The following is a 15,315-nucleotide window of genomic DNA, read 5'->3' as shown; positions in this document are numbered from 1 at the left end:
GAGCGGCCCCTGGCCCTGCTGGGCCTTCAGGCATCTGTCACACTAATGCTGGAGGTTCTGATGTAGCAGAGGAGCCTTAGCACAGCGGGGCACAAATGGGGGTGGAGAGGATTTCCAGGACCACCAGGCCCCTGACCCTGTGCGATAGGACTGACCCTGTTCTGGGTAAGTGCAGATGGAGGCCAACCTAGGTCCAGGTGTGAGCAGAAAGGGGGCACTCCGGCTGAGATGGGGCTGTGGGGAGAAGCTCTCCTGTCTCTTCGTTCATCCCCACAGGGAAGAGTTTTTCAATTGGCCCGGTTGGGGGAACATGTCTTGGGAGGAGAAATCGCCACATGGCCTATGGGTCTGTTGTCAGTGCTGAGGTGCCAGCCCTTCCCATGAGGGGGCGCCCTAGCTGTGAGTCCTCTCTGCCCACCCAGCCAGACCCTCCCTCTAGTCCCCGACCTCTCCACCCGGGGGCCATTTTCACATCTCTAGTGGGAAAGAAACTGACGTTTCCCCATCCCCATGAAACTGCTCCTCAGTGACCAGCCATGTTGTTCTGAGCCCTGTGTTAGCCCTTCCGGGTATGGAGTCACATTCCCCCAGTGACAAAGGACCAGAGTGGGGGTCACAGCCACAGCAAATCCACACAGACACTGAAAGCAGCTCTGTTCTGCGCACGCTCAGTCACAGGGACTTGTTGGAGCCCCCAAGTGCACAGCCCTAGTGGGACTAGAACCCCACAGAAATCCGTCTCAGTCTGTAAACAGTTTATGCAGACTGAGCTCACAAGCTGTTTGCTCCTTCATCATTGAGAGAGAGAGATGCGCCCTGGGTGAGCTGGTGGAGCCTGTGGCAAGAGATAGACTCAGGGGTGGCGTTAAGGTTGATGTGTGAAGAGGGCAACCGCTCTGTGAAGGGAGCTCACATTTGAAAATGCCCCTCCGATCTGCCAGAAACTCAGACAGCAGAAACGAGAGCGTGGAGTTTCCTAGAGGGGACGTTCTGTCTGCTGCTTACAAGAAAGAAGCACCAGAACAGCTCCAACCCAAGAAAGAACCTCTCCGCATGGAAATCCCTGCTAGCAGGGAGACTGGGTGTGAAGGTGGGATCACAGCCTGGCCCCAAACAGTGAGCTTCCTCTGGGAAATTCAATCTAAGCATAGGGAAATAAACACTTTGCTCAAGGCTACAGATCCTGCACATAAAAAAATCAAGGGCTCTCAGTGACACACAAGGTGGGTGAGGAGTTTCTCAGACACACCAGGATCCAGAGAGCCGGAGGCAAGGGACTGGACATTGCAGGGACTGGAACATTTATCCCATGGACACTGGGCCCAGCTGCGCAGGTTCACGTTCTGTCGAAGCGAGACGATGGGAAAGCGAAAGTAAAACCAACAGTGGGGCCAAGACACGCACAGGGATGTGGTCGTGCTACAGAAATGAACCGGTGAAGGGGAAGTGGGTTGCTAGTTCACAATGTTAGTTGTTTGTGTGTGGGCCTTGCTCTGGAGCCCCTGAACAGGTGGGGTGGAAGGGGCATGTCTTGGGGCAGCGAAACCTCAGTGGATGATAAAAAGATGCTTTGAGCAGATTATTTCATGTAACTCATCAACCTTCTCGTCACAGTCCGCTGGTACAGTTCATCTTACTTTGATGTCCGTATTATCTTTGCATGTAAAATGACACATATGGAGTGGGGAATGTTTTGTGGGTTTCAAATGTGTGAATGAGAGACGTCGAGGGTGTTACCCTCAGAGTCTGGATGAGCAACTGTTAAACAATCTCTTTGGTCTTTACATCAGAGCAGCGGTTGGTCGGGAGAGGCCTCGATTCTTTCAAAAAGAATAGGAAAGCAGGGGGCTTCGTCTTTGGGCTGGGCTGTACCACGAGGAAAAGAGTGGAAGACACGAGGGTGGAAAGACAGCCCTGGTTTGAAGGAGAAGCCGGAAAAGATGTTCATGGAGGAGTTTGAAAACATTTGTGCTGAGGTTTCAGAGTTGAATTAGCCAAGCAATTTACTTTCTTTTGATTTGTAACCTACTTTGCTCTGCCTGATCTCACTGATCACCACATCAATCCCATTGCTTGTACTTCACAAAAAACGTTTTTATTTTCTATCAAACCCAGCGTACGTAATTGTTATCTAGGGGAGCAAACACTGTGCTCAGTCCCCCTTTCATTGGTAAAGGTGGTGGAGTTTATTTGCCAGTTCACTTGAGCCACATAAACTCATAAATCCACATTTGTGTGTCTGCAGCTGGATAATCTTTCAAATACCTTCAAAATGTCTTTCCAGCTCTATGGGTAACGGTTTTGACACAACCCATACACACATCACACAGCAAAATTCATGACCAGGGGATGGCTAATTTTTCCATGATACCTGCCAAGATGCTGGTTGGCTAAATATTCCTATAGCAGTGACTTGGGTGAGTCCTTTGCCACCTGCCATACAAGGGCTGTTGGGGTATAAAGAGTTTGGGATGTGAATGCTTGAAGCGAAGGATAGGATGCAGAGGAAAGGAGAGAGAAATTCCTTTCTTATTTAGCTGCTTTCTGGGTGCGGGTTGTCATCACCTCGCTGTACAGCACATATTCATCTTCAACAGGCTTGGCTTTGTTTGTTGACTGGGTCATGTGAGCCTGAGAGTCAGGGAGAACTAAGAGTGTGTAGGTGACTTCTGAGCCCTGTTGGGGGAGGAAAGAGAAATGGTGAGAGGGGAGGGATGTAGGGGTGCTGCTCACGAAAAAGAGGCGACTGGCATTCTTGGGTGTTTGAACAGGAGGAGACCTGGGAGATAATTGTCCTGCTCTACTCTGGACTAGGGAGGCCACAGATGGAGTGGTGTGCCCAGTTCTGCCTATCCCACATTTAGGAACATGGAGGCAAACTGGGGAGGGTCCAGAGCAGAGCACGTTCAGTCTGGAGATGAAACGGCTCATGGGGGACATGATAGCCAACTGCTAAGCCAATGTTATAAGGAGGACGGGGATCAATTCTTCTCTGTGTCCATTGAAGTTAAGGCAGAATGGGTGAGCCTGCGGCAAGGGAGATTTAGATGAGATGTTACAAGAAATGTTCTACCTCTAAGGGTAGTTCAGCTCTGGAACAGGTACCTGGGGATGTTGGGAAATCTGTCATAGGTCAAACACCCATCGGGCTGGTCCTGGTTGGAGTAACGCTACCACAGTACAGGGGCAGAACTGACGACCTCTTGAGATCCCCTCTCAGCCCCACGTGTCTGTGATTCTGTGGTGCTTTGGGAAAGGGATGGCCATTTCCCAGCCTTCCTCCTGCATGAACAAACTCTGGGCAGTACCTCCTAGCAGCTATTTTCTGACAGCCAGAGCCTGGAAAGGCAGCAATATCTCAGGCCTGGGCAAAAGATTTCGGTGTAGATTCATAGAGGTTGGGTTCTGCTGACTCTTGACCTTAGCGTGTCAATGCAGTCATGTTACCTGCTCCGTCTGCTCTGCTCCAGCACCCGTGACCTTTGATCCCTTGCTGTCATGGCTTGGATCCAGGTTCCTGGCCTGTTCTCTAGGCTCAGATCCATTTGTGCTTTTCAGAGTCTTTGGAACTAGCACAGAACCACAGAAGAAGGGAGATGAGCTGGGAACAGACCTGAGAAAATGTCGACCTACAGGGCACAACCTTGAGCAAATGACGCAACCTCAGCTTCATGCCCATGGTCCCTCTGTTTAAATACTGTGACAAAGTCCCTTGGTAGCTCCCTGGGGGTTCTGCGCTTTTTGGTGGTTACTTGAGCACCTCAGAGACTCATGGAGCCCACTTCATTGCCCCGGGATTTCCCTACAGTCAAAGGTCCCTGCTTACCGAGTCTCTCATCACAGGCCAGTCCTTGGGATTCAGCATTTCCTTGCTTTGCTCTCCAGCTCTCCTCTGTGCACCTTCCAAAAACTGCCCACCTGGGAGGAATCTTTTGATAGGAACCTGAAGGCCTTAATTGGCAGCAGATGCTTAATTAACCCCAGCTGCAAGCTGCCTCCTAATTAGGCCTCTATTTTCTACCCTGGCTGCTGGATAGAAGGTGAGGCTAATTTGGAAACAAGAAAGCATTGGCCCAACTCCCAATATAAGGCTATAAGCCTATGTCTACACTGCAGACTTCTTGCACAAGAACTGTTTTGCACAAGAGTTCTTGTGCAAAAGGTCTTCCACAAGAGCATGTCCACACTGCCATGTGCTTTTACGCAAGAGTGTCCATGGCAGTGTGGACCCTTTCTTGTGCAAGAACGCTCTGATGGCCATTTTAGCCATAGGAGTTTCTTGCACAAGAAATTCATGTTGCCTGTCTACACTGCCTTCCTGTGAAACAGCTCTTGTGCAAGAGGGCTTATTCCTCACGGGGAGAGGAATAACTCTTCCAGAAGAAGCCCTGTTTTCCAACATTCTACTGTAAATTTACTGTGCAAGAACACGCGTGCACCCCAGGCATGCACCTAGAAGCTCACACTGCTGCAGGTACCACCCCAATCCCGTCCCCCACCCCCAGTGACCTCACACTGCTGCAGGTACCGCCCCCATCCCATACCCCACCCCAGTGACCTCACACTGCTGCAGGTACCACCCCAATCCCGTCCCCCACCCCCAGTGACCTCACACTGCTGCAGGTACCACCCCATCCCATCTCCCACCCCCAGTGATCTCACACTGCTGCAGGTACCACCCCATCCCATCTCCCACCCCCAGTGATCTCACACTGCTGCAGGTACCACCCCCATCCCATCCCCCACATTTGTTCTTGCGCAAAAAGCCTGCAGTATGGATGTAGCCTAACAGTTTTGCAGTTTGCAGGCTGTGGTCTGTCACAGTATGTATTTTCTCATTCCCAGCACTTCCCTTAGTTCTTGGCACAGCCATACCCTGACCGTGCTTTCAGCTAGGAGAAGAGGAAACTGCATATGAAGTTTGGAGGTCCTGGCTCTTACCTTTGAGGAGGCCTTCTTGAACAAAAAGACTCACAGACTGACTGACATTTGTGAAATACAGGGATCAATTTGGTTTCCACATTGCACCGTGGGAGGTGCCTTTGTGGTTGTGAATACTTTAAACTCTTTATCCTGAGCACTACTGAATAGTTCTGACTAGACCAGATCTGAGGTGCAGATGGTAGATCCCAGCCTCTCGTCTCCTTTCACCCACCTCTCTTCTTCCTGCAGCAGTAGCAGAGCAGAGCAGCCAGGGCTGCGATCAGGAGCAAGACGCCACCAGTTCCCAGCAGAACATTATGGGCACTGGATGAGGCTGTTCATGGGGCAAAGGAAAAAGGCAAATGAGAACAGCCCAACAGCCTTCAGAAAAGGTCTGAGCCCCACAGAGGAATCCACCATGGGATCAAAGTGGCTGTGACAACCCCTCACTACATTGGCTATAGCAGATTCCATCTTTACCTGCCTGATCCTTGCTCCAAAGTGAGAAAGGGAGGCCCAGTGGTTATGGGGCTGGTGTTTGACATTGGCTGTGGGGTTTCAATTCCCAACAAACCACATGTCAACTGTGGGACTTGTCTCCTCTCGGCCTCCATTCCCCAGCTCCAAAATGGGCAGTGAGGGGCTAACTCCATTCACACCTTTGTGAGTGTGACAGACTCCACCCCCCATGCTTTGTGGAATGGATTTAAGAACACAAATCGGCGTAACTCGAAGATGCTTTGGACAAATCGTCCCATGTGACCGATCTATCTTCATGTTCTCATCTGCTGGGTCTCTTGATCTTCTTTTGGTGCATGTATCACCCTTGTGTGTAGCGTTAGGCATATGGAGTGTGGACTGCCTTATGGTTTTACATGTGCAAAGGAAAGCTACCAAGGGCGTTACCCTCAATGTCTAGATGATCCACTGTAAACAATCCCTTTTGTCCTCTAAGTCTTAGCAGTGGTTGGTCTGAGGGGGTCATGTGTCCACCCCTCCCGGTAGGAGCTGAGCAAGCAATGGAAGGGTGGAAACAGAATTCCCGCCCAAAGTGGCATCTTTGAAACAAGGGGAAACCAGCGGGGCTTTGTTTATGACTGACCAGTGTGGCACACCCGGGGAAGGAAGCAAAAACCCCAGGGAGAGGGAGACCCTGGTTTCAAGGATTGGCTGGAAAAGGAACCATGTTAGGGTGAGTTTGTGAAAAGTTCGTACTGAGGTTTCCGTAGGTTCAGGGGGTAGCTGAGTTAGTCTGTACAGGATCAACTTAAAAAAGAAGAAATGGTCTGGTAGCACTTTATAGACTAACAAACCAAGTAGATGGTAGATGGCACAGCCCACTTCTTCAGATGACTGGAGTTTTGAGTTAGACTTAGTGAAGCACTTTTGGTTCTTTTCAGTTGGTAATCTACTTTGCTCAGCCTGTTCTCACTCATTACTACGTCAGTGCTACCGTTTGCACTTAATAAAATCACTTTCACTTTCTATCAAGCCCAGTTAAATAATTCTTATGCGGGGGAGCAATTGCTAAAGGGGGCTCACCCAAAGAATTCATGTGGGGTTCTGATCCCATTTGCAGAGCGGTACCCCAGGAAACTCATCCTTAAACTAGATTTTTCTTGGACTTGAAGAGGTTCAGTGTCTCTCCTGCTTCTCACGGGGGGGGGGGGCAGGAAAGGGATCTCAGCCTGGGGCCTTGGCTGCAGGGGACCAGGGAGCTGGCTCAGCAGGACCTGGTGATGAGAAGCCCCAAAAGAGCTGGAGTAAGACATTAGGCACGTCTCACCTGTCAAAGTCACCGTCACTGTCCGGCTCTGGGGGGACGGGATCCACCTATTGCCGACCTTCTGCTCATACCCGCAGGTGAATTCTCCGGTGTTGTTAGGACCAGCCTGTGTGATGCTGAGCACAGAGATGTTCATAGAGATGTTGGTGGGATCCAAGATGCTGCGCTCAGACCCCATGTCCCCAGAGTCAAATTTGGTTCCATTCCTGTAGAAGTGGAACCTCCGCTCTCTCTCACTTCCCGGGGCCACGCAGGTGAGGAGCAGGGGGAGCCTTTCGCTCAGTACTCCAGACGGGGGATCCATGCTCAGCACTGGCTGGGGAGGGGGATCTGTGGGGAGCAGCAAAGGGGAGGGATCAGAAGGGGAAGGAGGAAGTTGAGATGGTGCCAGAATTCAGTTTATTTAGAGCAGAGTTGAGTTCTCTCTATGAGCCTCTTTCTTCCATTTGTGATGCCGAGGAGCTCCCCACCAAAATGAGCAAGAGCCGAGCTAGGGTTGTGGGTTGCTGCTTTTAGGCTGGGATGCTGAGTCAGAGGGTGGCCAAGGACACCGGGATGTGACTCCTTTTCTTTCACTCCTCCACTGCTGCTGACCCAGTCCCCCCGCCCCAATATCCATGGATCCCTCCGCACACAGGGGGGGCTCAGAGCATCTGGTGATGCCCAGACGGGCTGGCAGCTGGGAAGCCAAGTTGGGTACCTAGACCTGTGTGAGGCTGGTGGAAAGGGGCTGGCTAGTCTCTGTTTGGATGTCCTGACTAGTGGGACAGGTGTAGGACACAAAGCCACCCCCTCGAGGAGGTGAGTGAATCGGATCCGGAATGAGCCCTCCTCTGGGATGCTCCCTCCATCTACCATGTTGAATTGGATCCTGCCGCATTGTGACCCCCGGAGCAGCCAACATGTGAGGGAGGAAAGCTCTGGGGAGATCAGGATGCTGGGGGTGGGAGGGAGCATCAGAGGGACTGGAAGACATAAGGTGGGTCACATCCAGCAGGGATTTCAGGATAGATGTGGTGGGGGAGGGGCAAATGTTACCAGGTTAAATTCATCTTAGGAATTAGAGGGGGATGGAGCCTTTGCCATGGGACACATCCTGCACCTCACTGAGTCCCAACCCTGACCCGTGCCCACGTTGCACAGTAGGACAGAGGGACTGTCCCTTTCTGTCATACTGCGGGTGGCAGGGGGAACAGGGAAGATGCCCTTAACTGCTTCATCTCCTGCCCTATGTCCACATTACAGGGATATTGAGCAAAAACAGCCAGGATTGCACAAAATCCCACAGAGAGTCCACATCTCAAACGTGTTTTTGCACACCAAAAAATACAGTAAATTGACATGGCAGAGGGTTTTGGCCAGTAGCGTTATTCCTCTCCCCGCTAGGAATAACGCCTTTTTGCTCAAGAGTTCTTGCACAGAAAGGCGTGTGTGGATGCTCCGCAGGGATTTCTGGTGCAAAAAGAGCCTTGCACAAAAAGCACAGATGCTCTGATGGCCATTCTGTGAATGACCATCAGAGATTACTTGTGCATTAAGGTCCATGCATTCCGGCTTTTGTGATGCACTTTTGAAGTGTGGGCGCGCTTTTGCGCAAGAAGATCTCTTCTGCAAAAAGCTTCTTGTGCAAAAACCCTGCAATGTAGACAAAGCCCCAATGATCATATATGAAGTGGCAGGGCTGGAGACAGTGAAATGATCTAATCACGGAGCTGCTCTCTCGCTGATCAGGTGGGATCCTCTCCTCACAGTTGGGGTGCTCAACCTCCCCCTCACCCTCATGACCTGAGAAAGATCAGAGATGGGGCATATTTGGGTTTGGTTTCACAGAATGTCCCCAAATTACCATATGTAGCTGCTGGATGGGAACCCTGTTGAACCCCCAAAAGGATCAATAGAAAGCAGAGACCCAGAGAGTGACACTGACCAGAGATGGGGATTGAAACTCACACTGTCCTAACCTAGACCTGAGAAATTGGGCTGTGTCACAGCTGGTCTATGAGGCAGAGAGACCCGGCCCCGGGACAGCAAAGAAGAGCAGCCAGGGGGACTCACCAGTCACTTTTATGGTGATATTTTGGCTCCTCTCCGATGGGATCTCTCGCCCCGACTCTGTCTGCCAGTACTCACAGCTGTACACGCTGGCATGTGATTCAGACACACTGAGCAGAAGCGATCTGGTGTCATACTGAGGCTGATGGGACTCTCCAGAGTCAATTCTCTGGTCATCCCTGAAGAACTGGATCTTGGACAGGTTGGCAGTGCGGGGAGCTGAGCATGTCAGGGTCACAGAATCATCATGTAGGAAGATGTCTTGTCGTGGGGTCACATCGAGTTGAGGGGCAGGCGGCCAGGCTGGAACAGTGGGAGGGAGGAAGGAGAGAATTCTCTTTACCAGCAGTGCCCCACCCATGGAAACAGTAATGCCTCTGCTCCCATCAGTCAGTGCCATCCAGAGCCACTCCCAGCCCCCCACTTTGCTCCTTCCAGCCCAGCCGCTCTGCACAGCTCTTCCAAAGGTCAGTAGCTGCATCATTGGAGGCTGCAAGGGTGGCTGCACTGAGACCTGCTTTAGTCAATGGGATGATGGTGCCCATTCCCCTCACAGCACCTACACTCTGGGGTTCTCCCCTCCCGGGGAGCCCAATCACCCCTAAGCCCACCTGGCCTCAGCGACCCACTGACACTCTGCATGGAGCCCCTTCCCTCAATGCAAATGCCACTGGCCACTGATAATTAGCAGGGGGCCCTGCTGCCCATTCCTGCCGTAGATGCCCCCTTGAGCCCTAGTATCTCCTCATGGGCCTCCAGCATGGGAGTGGGTCAGCCCAGAGCTCGCCCTGCTCCCCCTGGGCTATGCCTAGGACAGTGCTGTCCAAGGTACTGCTGCTCCCCAGCTCCCCATCCCTGCCCCCAGCATGGCGCTGTCCAAGGTACCACTGCTCCCCGGCTCCCCCTCCCTGCCCCCAGCATGGCGCTGTCCCAGGTACCGCTGCTCCCCGGCTCCTGTTCCCTGCCCCCAGCATGGCACTGTCCAAGGTACCGCTGCTCCCCGGCTCCCCCTCCCTGCCCCCAGCATGGTGCTGTCCAAGGTACTGCTCCTCCCCAGCTCCCCCTCTCTGCCTCCATAATAGTGTTGTCCAAGGTACCACTGCTCCCCGGCTCCCCCTCCCTGCCCCCAGCATGGCACTCTCCAAGGTACTGCTGCTCCCCGGCTCCCCCTCCCTGCCCCCAGCATGGTGCTGTCCAAGGTACCACTACCAGCAGCCAGCTTCATCCCTCCTCCTTGAGAGCCTGAAAGAGTCTGAGGCTACCTCCAGGCTGCATCCCTCTGAGAGGGGGATGCAAAACAAGCACTTCGAAAGTGCCAATGATCCTGGCATTGAAATATCCCAGGCTTCATTTGCATACTCACATTCAGGCCCTGTGCCAAACAAGCGCCCTTTTGAAAGTGAAAGTAAGATCAGCTGTGGTTCTGCAGACAGCGGGAAGCTTTTTTGAAAGATCCTGTACTCCTAATCTTTTTTATTTAAATCCCGGGGTCATTTGCACTTTCAAAGTGCTTGATTTACATCCCTCTGTCGGCAGAGGGACACAGTCAAGTGTGTCATGTCCTGCTGTCTTTTTATACTGCCCAGCAGGGCTCTGACTGTCTGACTTTAGCCTGCTTTTGATTGGCTCCCTGCCCCAGCCCTCTCCCCTTATGGGTGTGTGTGTGTGTCTGTGTGTGTGTGTGTGTGTGTGTGTGTGTGTGTGTGTGTGTGTGTGTGTGTGTGTGTGTGTCTTTTAACCCCTTATATGCCAAAGCAGAACAACTCATCCCATCACAGTCATAAAGCAGAGAGTTGTGTTAGTGTGTGCGTGTGTGTGTGTGTGTGTGTATGTTTGGAGAAGAGGAGGTGACCAGCCCTGTTCTTTCTGCACAAGATTCATCCCGTGAGCTGTAGGTCCTAGGTCCCCACAGGGAAAGTGTCTCCATAGCACGGACACACCAGGGAAATCTGGGGTAGCCCAGCGCTCACCTATCACAGTGATGGAGACTGGGGGACTCTCTGCAGACTGGATCTCCTGTCCAGACAGGCCTGTCCAGTACCAGCAGGTGTATGACCCAGAGCACGCTGGCTGCTGTTCTAAGTTCCTGACATCAGCATAGCTGCTGCCAGGTGGGACGATGCTTCCCTCATCCTTGGAGAATTGATATTTTGTAATTTCATCTTCTTCACTGGCAGCTGAACACGTGAGCTTACCAGACTCCTGAGAGACGTACCTCTGGTGTGAGGGACTCAGGGAGAAGGCGGGGGCTGCTCGGGGGTCTGGAAAAGACAACGGGTGATATTTCATTGAAGGACAAGGGAGCCATTACTATCTGAATGGAGTAGAGCAATAAATGCATCCTGAAATCTCACTCCCCCCCCCCCATCTGGCCCTGCACCATAATCTCAGGTCTCACCTGGCCCCTCTATCACACGGCTCTCCAATGGCAACAGGGTCCATGGTGAGGTACTAGGGTGAGCTGGGCTCAGGGAGAGGGTCACAGCTGATGGAGGGATCTGGAAACCACGGGTCAGGGTTAGATACAGAGGAAGGGGCCCACCTGGCAGAAATCTCTGGGGTAGATGGGTTACATGTTACCAGGCCAAATTCACCTCAGGGATTACAGAGGGTGGAGTTTCCACAGCAAAGACCCTGCACCCCTTTTCCTCTCTGAGCCCCACCCTGCCCTGTCCCACATGTTACCCCCCAGGGGCACAGCCTGGGTGGGATCTGCAGGCTGGGCAGCCCAGGGAGCCACAGGGGGGACAAATGGGGGTCCCTGTCTCAGCTGTGAGCAACAGCCGGTCAATACGCTGGCACCAGGGACCTCTCTGGGGATTCCTTCCCTGACTGGAGAAAAGACTTTGTGTCTGCTTGGGCTTTCACCTGAGCATGCCAGGGCAGCTCCTGCCCCTCCCAACGACAAGAGGAATGGGGCATCCTGACATGTTATTGGCCAGGGTAACTCGATTGAGAGCTCATCCATTTTCTGATAGCCAGCATGCTCAGACTGGACCCTCATGCTGTGAGTTTCCCCATGTAGTAAGTTGAGGGTCATTAACATGGAGTCAGCAGGCCTAAATAGAGGCCTGTAGCATGAAAACAGCAACAGCCCTGCAATCTAGTGAGCAAGACTTTGGTTCAGGGACACAGGAGCCAAGAAGCAGACCTTACTGATAACTGTAATTGGGTATGGTGACGCATGGAAGCACCAAGTACACACTGTAAGCCAAAAGGGAGTAACAGCACATCTTATGGAGTGTCCTGGTACAGGAACTCCCTAGGAGTTAGGCACATACTGACCTAGGTTCAGGAACAGGTTGGAACTGACAGGATGGCAAATAGAAGGACCCCCCTTGCATAAGGTGAGGGGTGGTAACTAGGCAACAGAGGGTGGCAACCTAGTACGTAAAGAAGTGATGTGAGATGTTTGGAGCTGTCTATAAAAGGACACCGCAAAGGGTGCTTTCTGGCCGACCTTGGCACCAGAACGGCAGGTGTTATTGCCTAAACTTACAGAATGCACAGTAGCTTAACTCTGACTGACTGCTGTTGATATCAATAGGCCTGCCCAGTGTTGGTACCTCGTCAGCACGGGCCATAGTGCCCAGTGGTGTAACATCGTACTGATCTCTGTTACCAACTGGTAGAGCTTCGCATTAGACACTAAACCTGCTCGATTGATTTCAAACCTTGCCTGCATCTGTCATTTCCAGGGCCTCTCAGAGATCTCCTGTGTTGACTCAAGTGCACGGTGTCTAACACTCTAGATGAAGGGAGTACCGATTGTTAAACATGCAGCTGAAAGTTTAGCATCACTGACGGAGTAGAGGGCCTTTTAAGAGCACACCAGGATGATCCGGACCAGATGACGCTGACATTGACAGTTCAGAACACTGAAGGTACCGAGGTAGAGAACGCCGAGTTACGACACCCCACAGCAGTCCCAGTCAGTGCCCAGTCTGTGCTGAAAATCTGGGAGTCCTAGTCCCACTATGGAGCATGTGAGATGCAGGGAGCGAGGCTGGGCAGACAGGGGGTGCATCTGAGGTGCTGGGGCGGGTTTTGGATTCCCAATGACACCTCCCACCCAACAGCAGGAAAACAGGGGCTCACCTCTCACTGCGATAGAGATGGAGCTGCTGTTCTCAGAGGAGATCTCTTGATTGGATTCCCGTCTCCAGTATGCACAGGTAAACTTCTCAGCACTTTCCTTCTCAGCTGTGAGCTCCAGCCGGGCTCCTGCATTAGGGAGTGGGACTGTGCTGGGCTTCTGCTGTTCATTTTGAAAGCAGAATCTGTATCCTGAAACCGATCCATTCTGAGGAGCTGCACACGTGAGGTTCACCTGCTCCCCTGGGAGATAGACCTGGTATCTTGGCTCCAGGGAGAGTGTGGGGGCCGACAGGGGACCTGGAACAGAGACAGGGAGCCAGTGGGTAGGGAGAGGCCAGGATGGGATAAGGAGAAGGGGCAAGAGATCAGCCCTGGAGAGACGTGAATACAAACCAGCCTCACCTCACTGCCCCCCACCTATCCTCATACACATCTTTCCCTCTCTCATCTTTTCCACGGCAGGGTGTGTGTGTGTGTGTGTGTGTGTATGTGTGTGTGCGCGCGCACGCATCTTTGTACCAGGGCATGTGTCCAGCCCTCCTCTGTCTGTGCAACATTCATCCCATGGGCTGCAGATCCTGGATTCCCTACAGGGAATGTGTCTCCATAGCACAGATGCACCAGCACTCCCCTGTCACAGTGATGGGGACACAGGGACTCCCTGCACACTGGGTCTCCCATCTTGATGGGGCTGTCCAGTACTAGCAGGTGTGTGACTGGCCCCAGTTCTAAGTTCCTGACATCGGAGTAGCTGCTGCCGGGTGGGACAGCAGGTGGGAAGATGTTTCCCCCAATGTGACTCTGCATCCCAGACTCATGTCTCACCAAGACCCTCTATCACACGGCTCTCCAACAGTCACAGGGTGGTACCTGGATGAGCCAGCTCAGGGAGAGGGGCAGGGCTGTAGGAGGGTCTGGAAACGAGGTGTCTGTGGCCCTGGCGCTGAGCCCTCAGTGGGAGCCAAGAGCAAAGGCATAAAGACAATGCCCTCCACACAGCCCCACACCCATGGGCCCTGCCCTGGGGCACTCTGAGGAATCTCTGGAGGGGTCTAGAACTGGGAGTCAGATGTTACCAGGCACAAGCTGTAGCATCAGCCATTCACTGGCCCTCTCTGGGGATGAAATCCCAGCTTGGAGAGAAGAATAACTGTATCCCAAGGGCCTGTTGCCTATCCCACGGCCTGCTGCCTGTACCCCAAATCCTCCACTAACCTCACTCTGATGCTCCCCCTCCCATGCAGGCAGGAGATGGTGGGGGAGGACCCAGACTGTGCCAAGGGGCAATTCACAGAAAGCTTGGGAGAGGATCTGCCTTTCTCGCTGGGGACAAGGGGCACCAGGAGCGGAGCTGGGACACGAAGGAGCCTCCCTGTGCCTCTGAACCCCCAGATACCCCCTCGCTCCATGAAGAGGCAGTGGGTCAGCTCATTCTGAGGGTGGAAGGACCCTTTGTCCACCTGGGACCCCAAGATCCCAACACTCCCTCTTCTAGGGAAAGTGAGGTGCAAAAGAGGGGGAAGAATGTTATTGAAAATTGTTGAACTTGCTGAAGAGGAGAGAGAACCCACAATGTGACTATCAGCTCTGCCCTGCAGGCACTGAACAGAAATGAGGAAGTTCAGGCGGATGTGGGGACGGGAGGGGGGAGTTTTTCCACCTGTCACGTTTCCTCTGTGGTTTCTGCAGGACCTGCTTTTACTGCTGGCCTCAGTGGGAGCCCAGAGCTGGGGCAGAGAGAGCTCCCCACCCCCAGCGATGGAACCTGCCCAGGGGCATTCAGTGCCATGGAGAGGGGGAGCTTGATCTCCCTGGCTCTCTCTGCTGGGGCTGCCCGGGAGTAATGCCCATGTAGATGGGGCAGCTTCTCCCCAGGGCCTGATCAGGGACCCACCAAAGCAACCCTCCCAGCAGGCTACAGATGGGGTCGATCTTCCACCACTTCCCCCCACCCCCGCCCTCCCGAAGCTGTCAGGGGATGACATGGGGGCACCAGGGGATGATTCCCCACTTACACTTCCAAATTTTATGGTGTGAGAGGAGCAGGACCCCAGCCCCACTGCCAGGATCCCTCTCCCCTCCCCCACCCACTGACATCATCTCAATGAGGCCAGGAGACCTCGTTACCTGCGGCGGACACCGGCCTGGGGAGACTCTGGAGAGAGGCTGGAAGAGAAGAGCAGAGAGGGGGTGAGAGATCTGAGGATGCATGGGGAAGATGTGGGGCAGGGAGGGGCACAAACAGAAAGGCTGGGGGCCGAGGGGGGCACTTACCCAGCAGAGACAGGAGCAGAGTTAGCTCCATGCAGAGCCGGTGGCTCTGGGCTGGGAGCTGGGTGCTCGGCTGAGCAGAAGAAATCCCAGCCTCAGACGTGGTCACCGTTCATCTCGGGCTGGAGACACACTGATTTGCAGTGCACAGGGTGTGCAGAAGGGAACTGAGCATTTCCGGGGAC

The 15,315-nt window shown here is 53.2% G+C and overlaps 1 protein-coding gene across 2 annotated transcripts; it reads right to left on the bottom strand.

Annotated features, from left to right (window-relative positions):
* Window positions 1-547: 547 nt before the first annotated feature.
* On the bottom strand, window positions 548-15,292 carry LOC142821383 (low affinity immunoglobulin gamma Fc region receptor II-b-like). Of its 2 annotated transcripts, XM_075912290.1 has the most exons (9): window positions 15,134-15,292; window positions 14,987-15,025; window positions 12,860-13,156; window positions 10,732-11,022; window positions 8,765-9,064; window positions 6,710-7,039; window positions 5,156-5,257; window positions 3,448-3,569; window positions 556-2,676 (listed from the first exon to the last, which is right to left on the bottom strand). In XM_075912290.1, the coding sequence occupies exons 1-9, from the start codon at window positions 15,162-15,164 to the stop codon at window positions 2,530-2,532; spliced, it is 1,659 nt and encodes a 552-aa protein (XP_075768405.1). In that variant the 5' UTR covers window positions 15,165-15,292; the 3' UTR covers window positions 556-2,529. The 2 variants fall into 2 exon arrangements, with proteins under 2 accessions (XP_075768406.1, XP_075768405.1); XM_075912291.1 differs by lacking the exon at window positions 12,860-13,156 and having other exon boundaries at window positions 548-2,676.
* Window positions 15,293-15,315: the final 23 nt, after the last annotated feature.

The sequence above is a fragment of the Pelodiscus sinensis genome, chromosome 30 (genome assembly GCF_049634645.1).
Source record: "Pelodiscus sinensis isolate JC-2024 chromosome 30, ASM4963464v1, whole genome shotgun sequence".
Classification (NCBI taxonomy): Eukaryota; Metazoa; Chordata; order Testudines; family Trionychidae; genus Pelodiscus; species Pelodiscus sinensis.
The sequence above is the reverse complement of the archived record's forward strand: the minus strand, read 5'-3'. Positions and strand labels throughout refer to the sequence as shown.

Excerpts from the sequence above, each read along its gene's own strand:
- LOC142821383 (XM_075912290.1), bottom strand. The coding sequence starts at position 15,164 with ATGGAGCTAACTCTGCTCCTGTCTCTGCTGG. Across the intron at positions 15,026-15,133 it reads TCTGCTCCTGTCTCTGCTGG|CCTCTCTCCAGAGTCTCCCC; the intron begins GTAAGTGCCCCC and ends CTTCTCTTCCAG. Across the intron at positions 3,570-5,155 it reads CTGCTGCAGGAAGAAGAGAG|TTCCAAAGACTCTGAAAAGC; the intron begins GTGGGTGAAAGG and ends GTTCTGTGCTAG.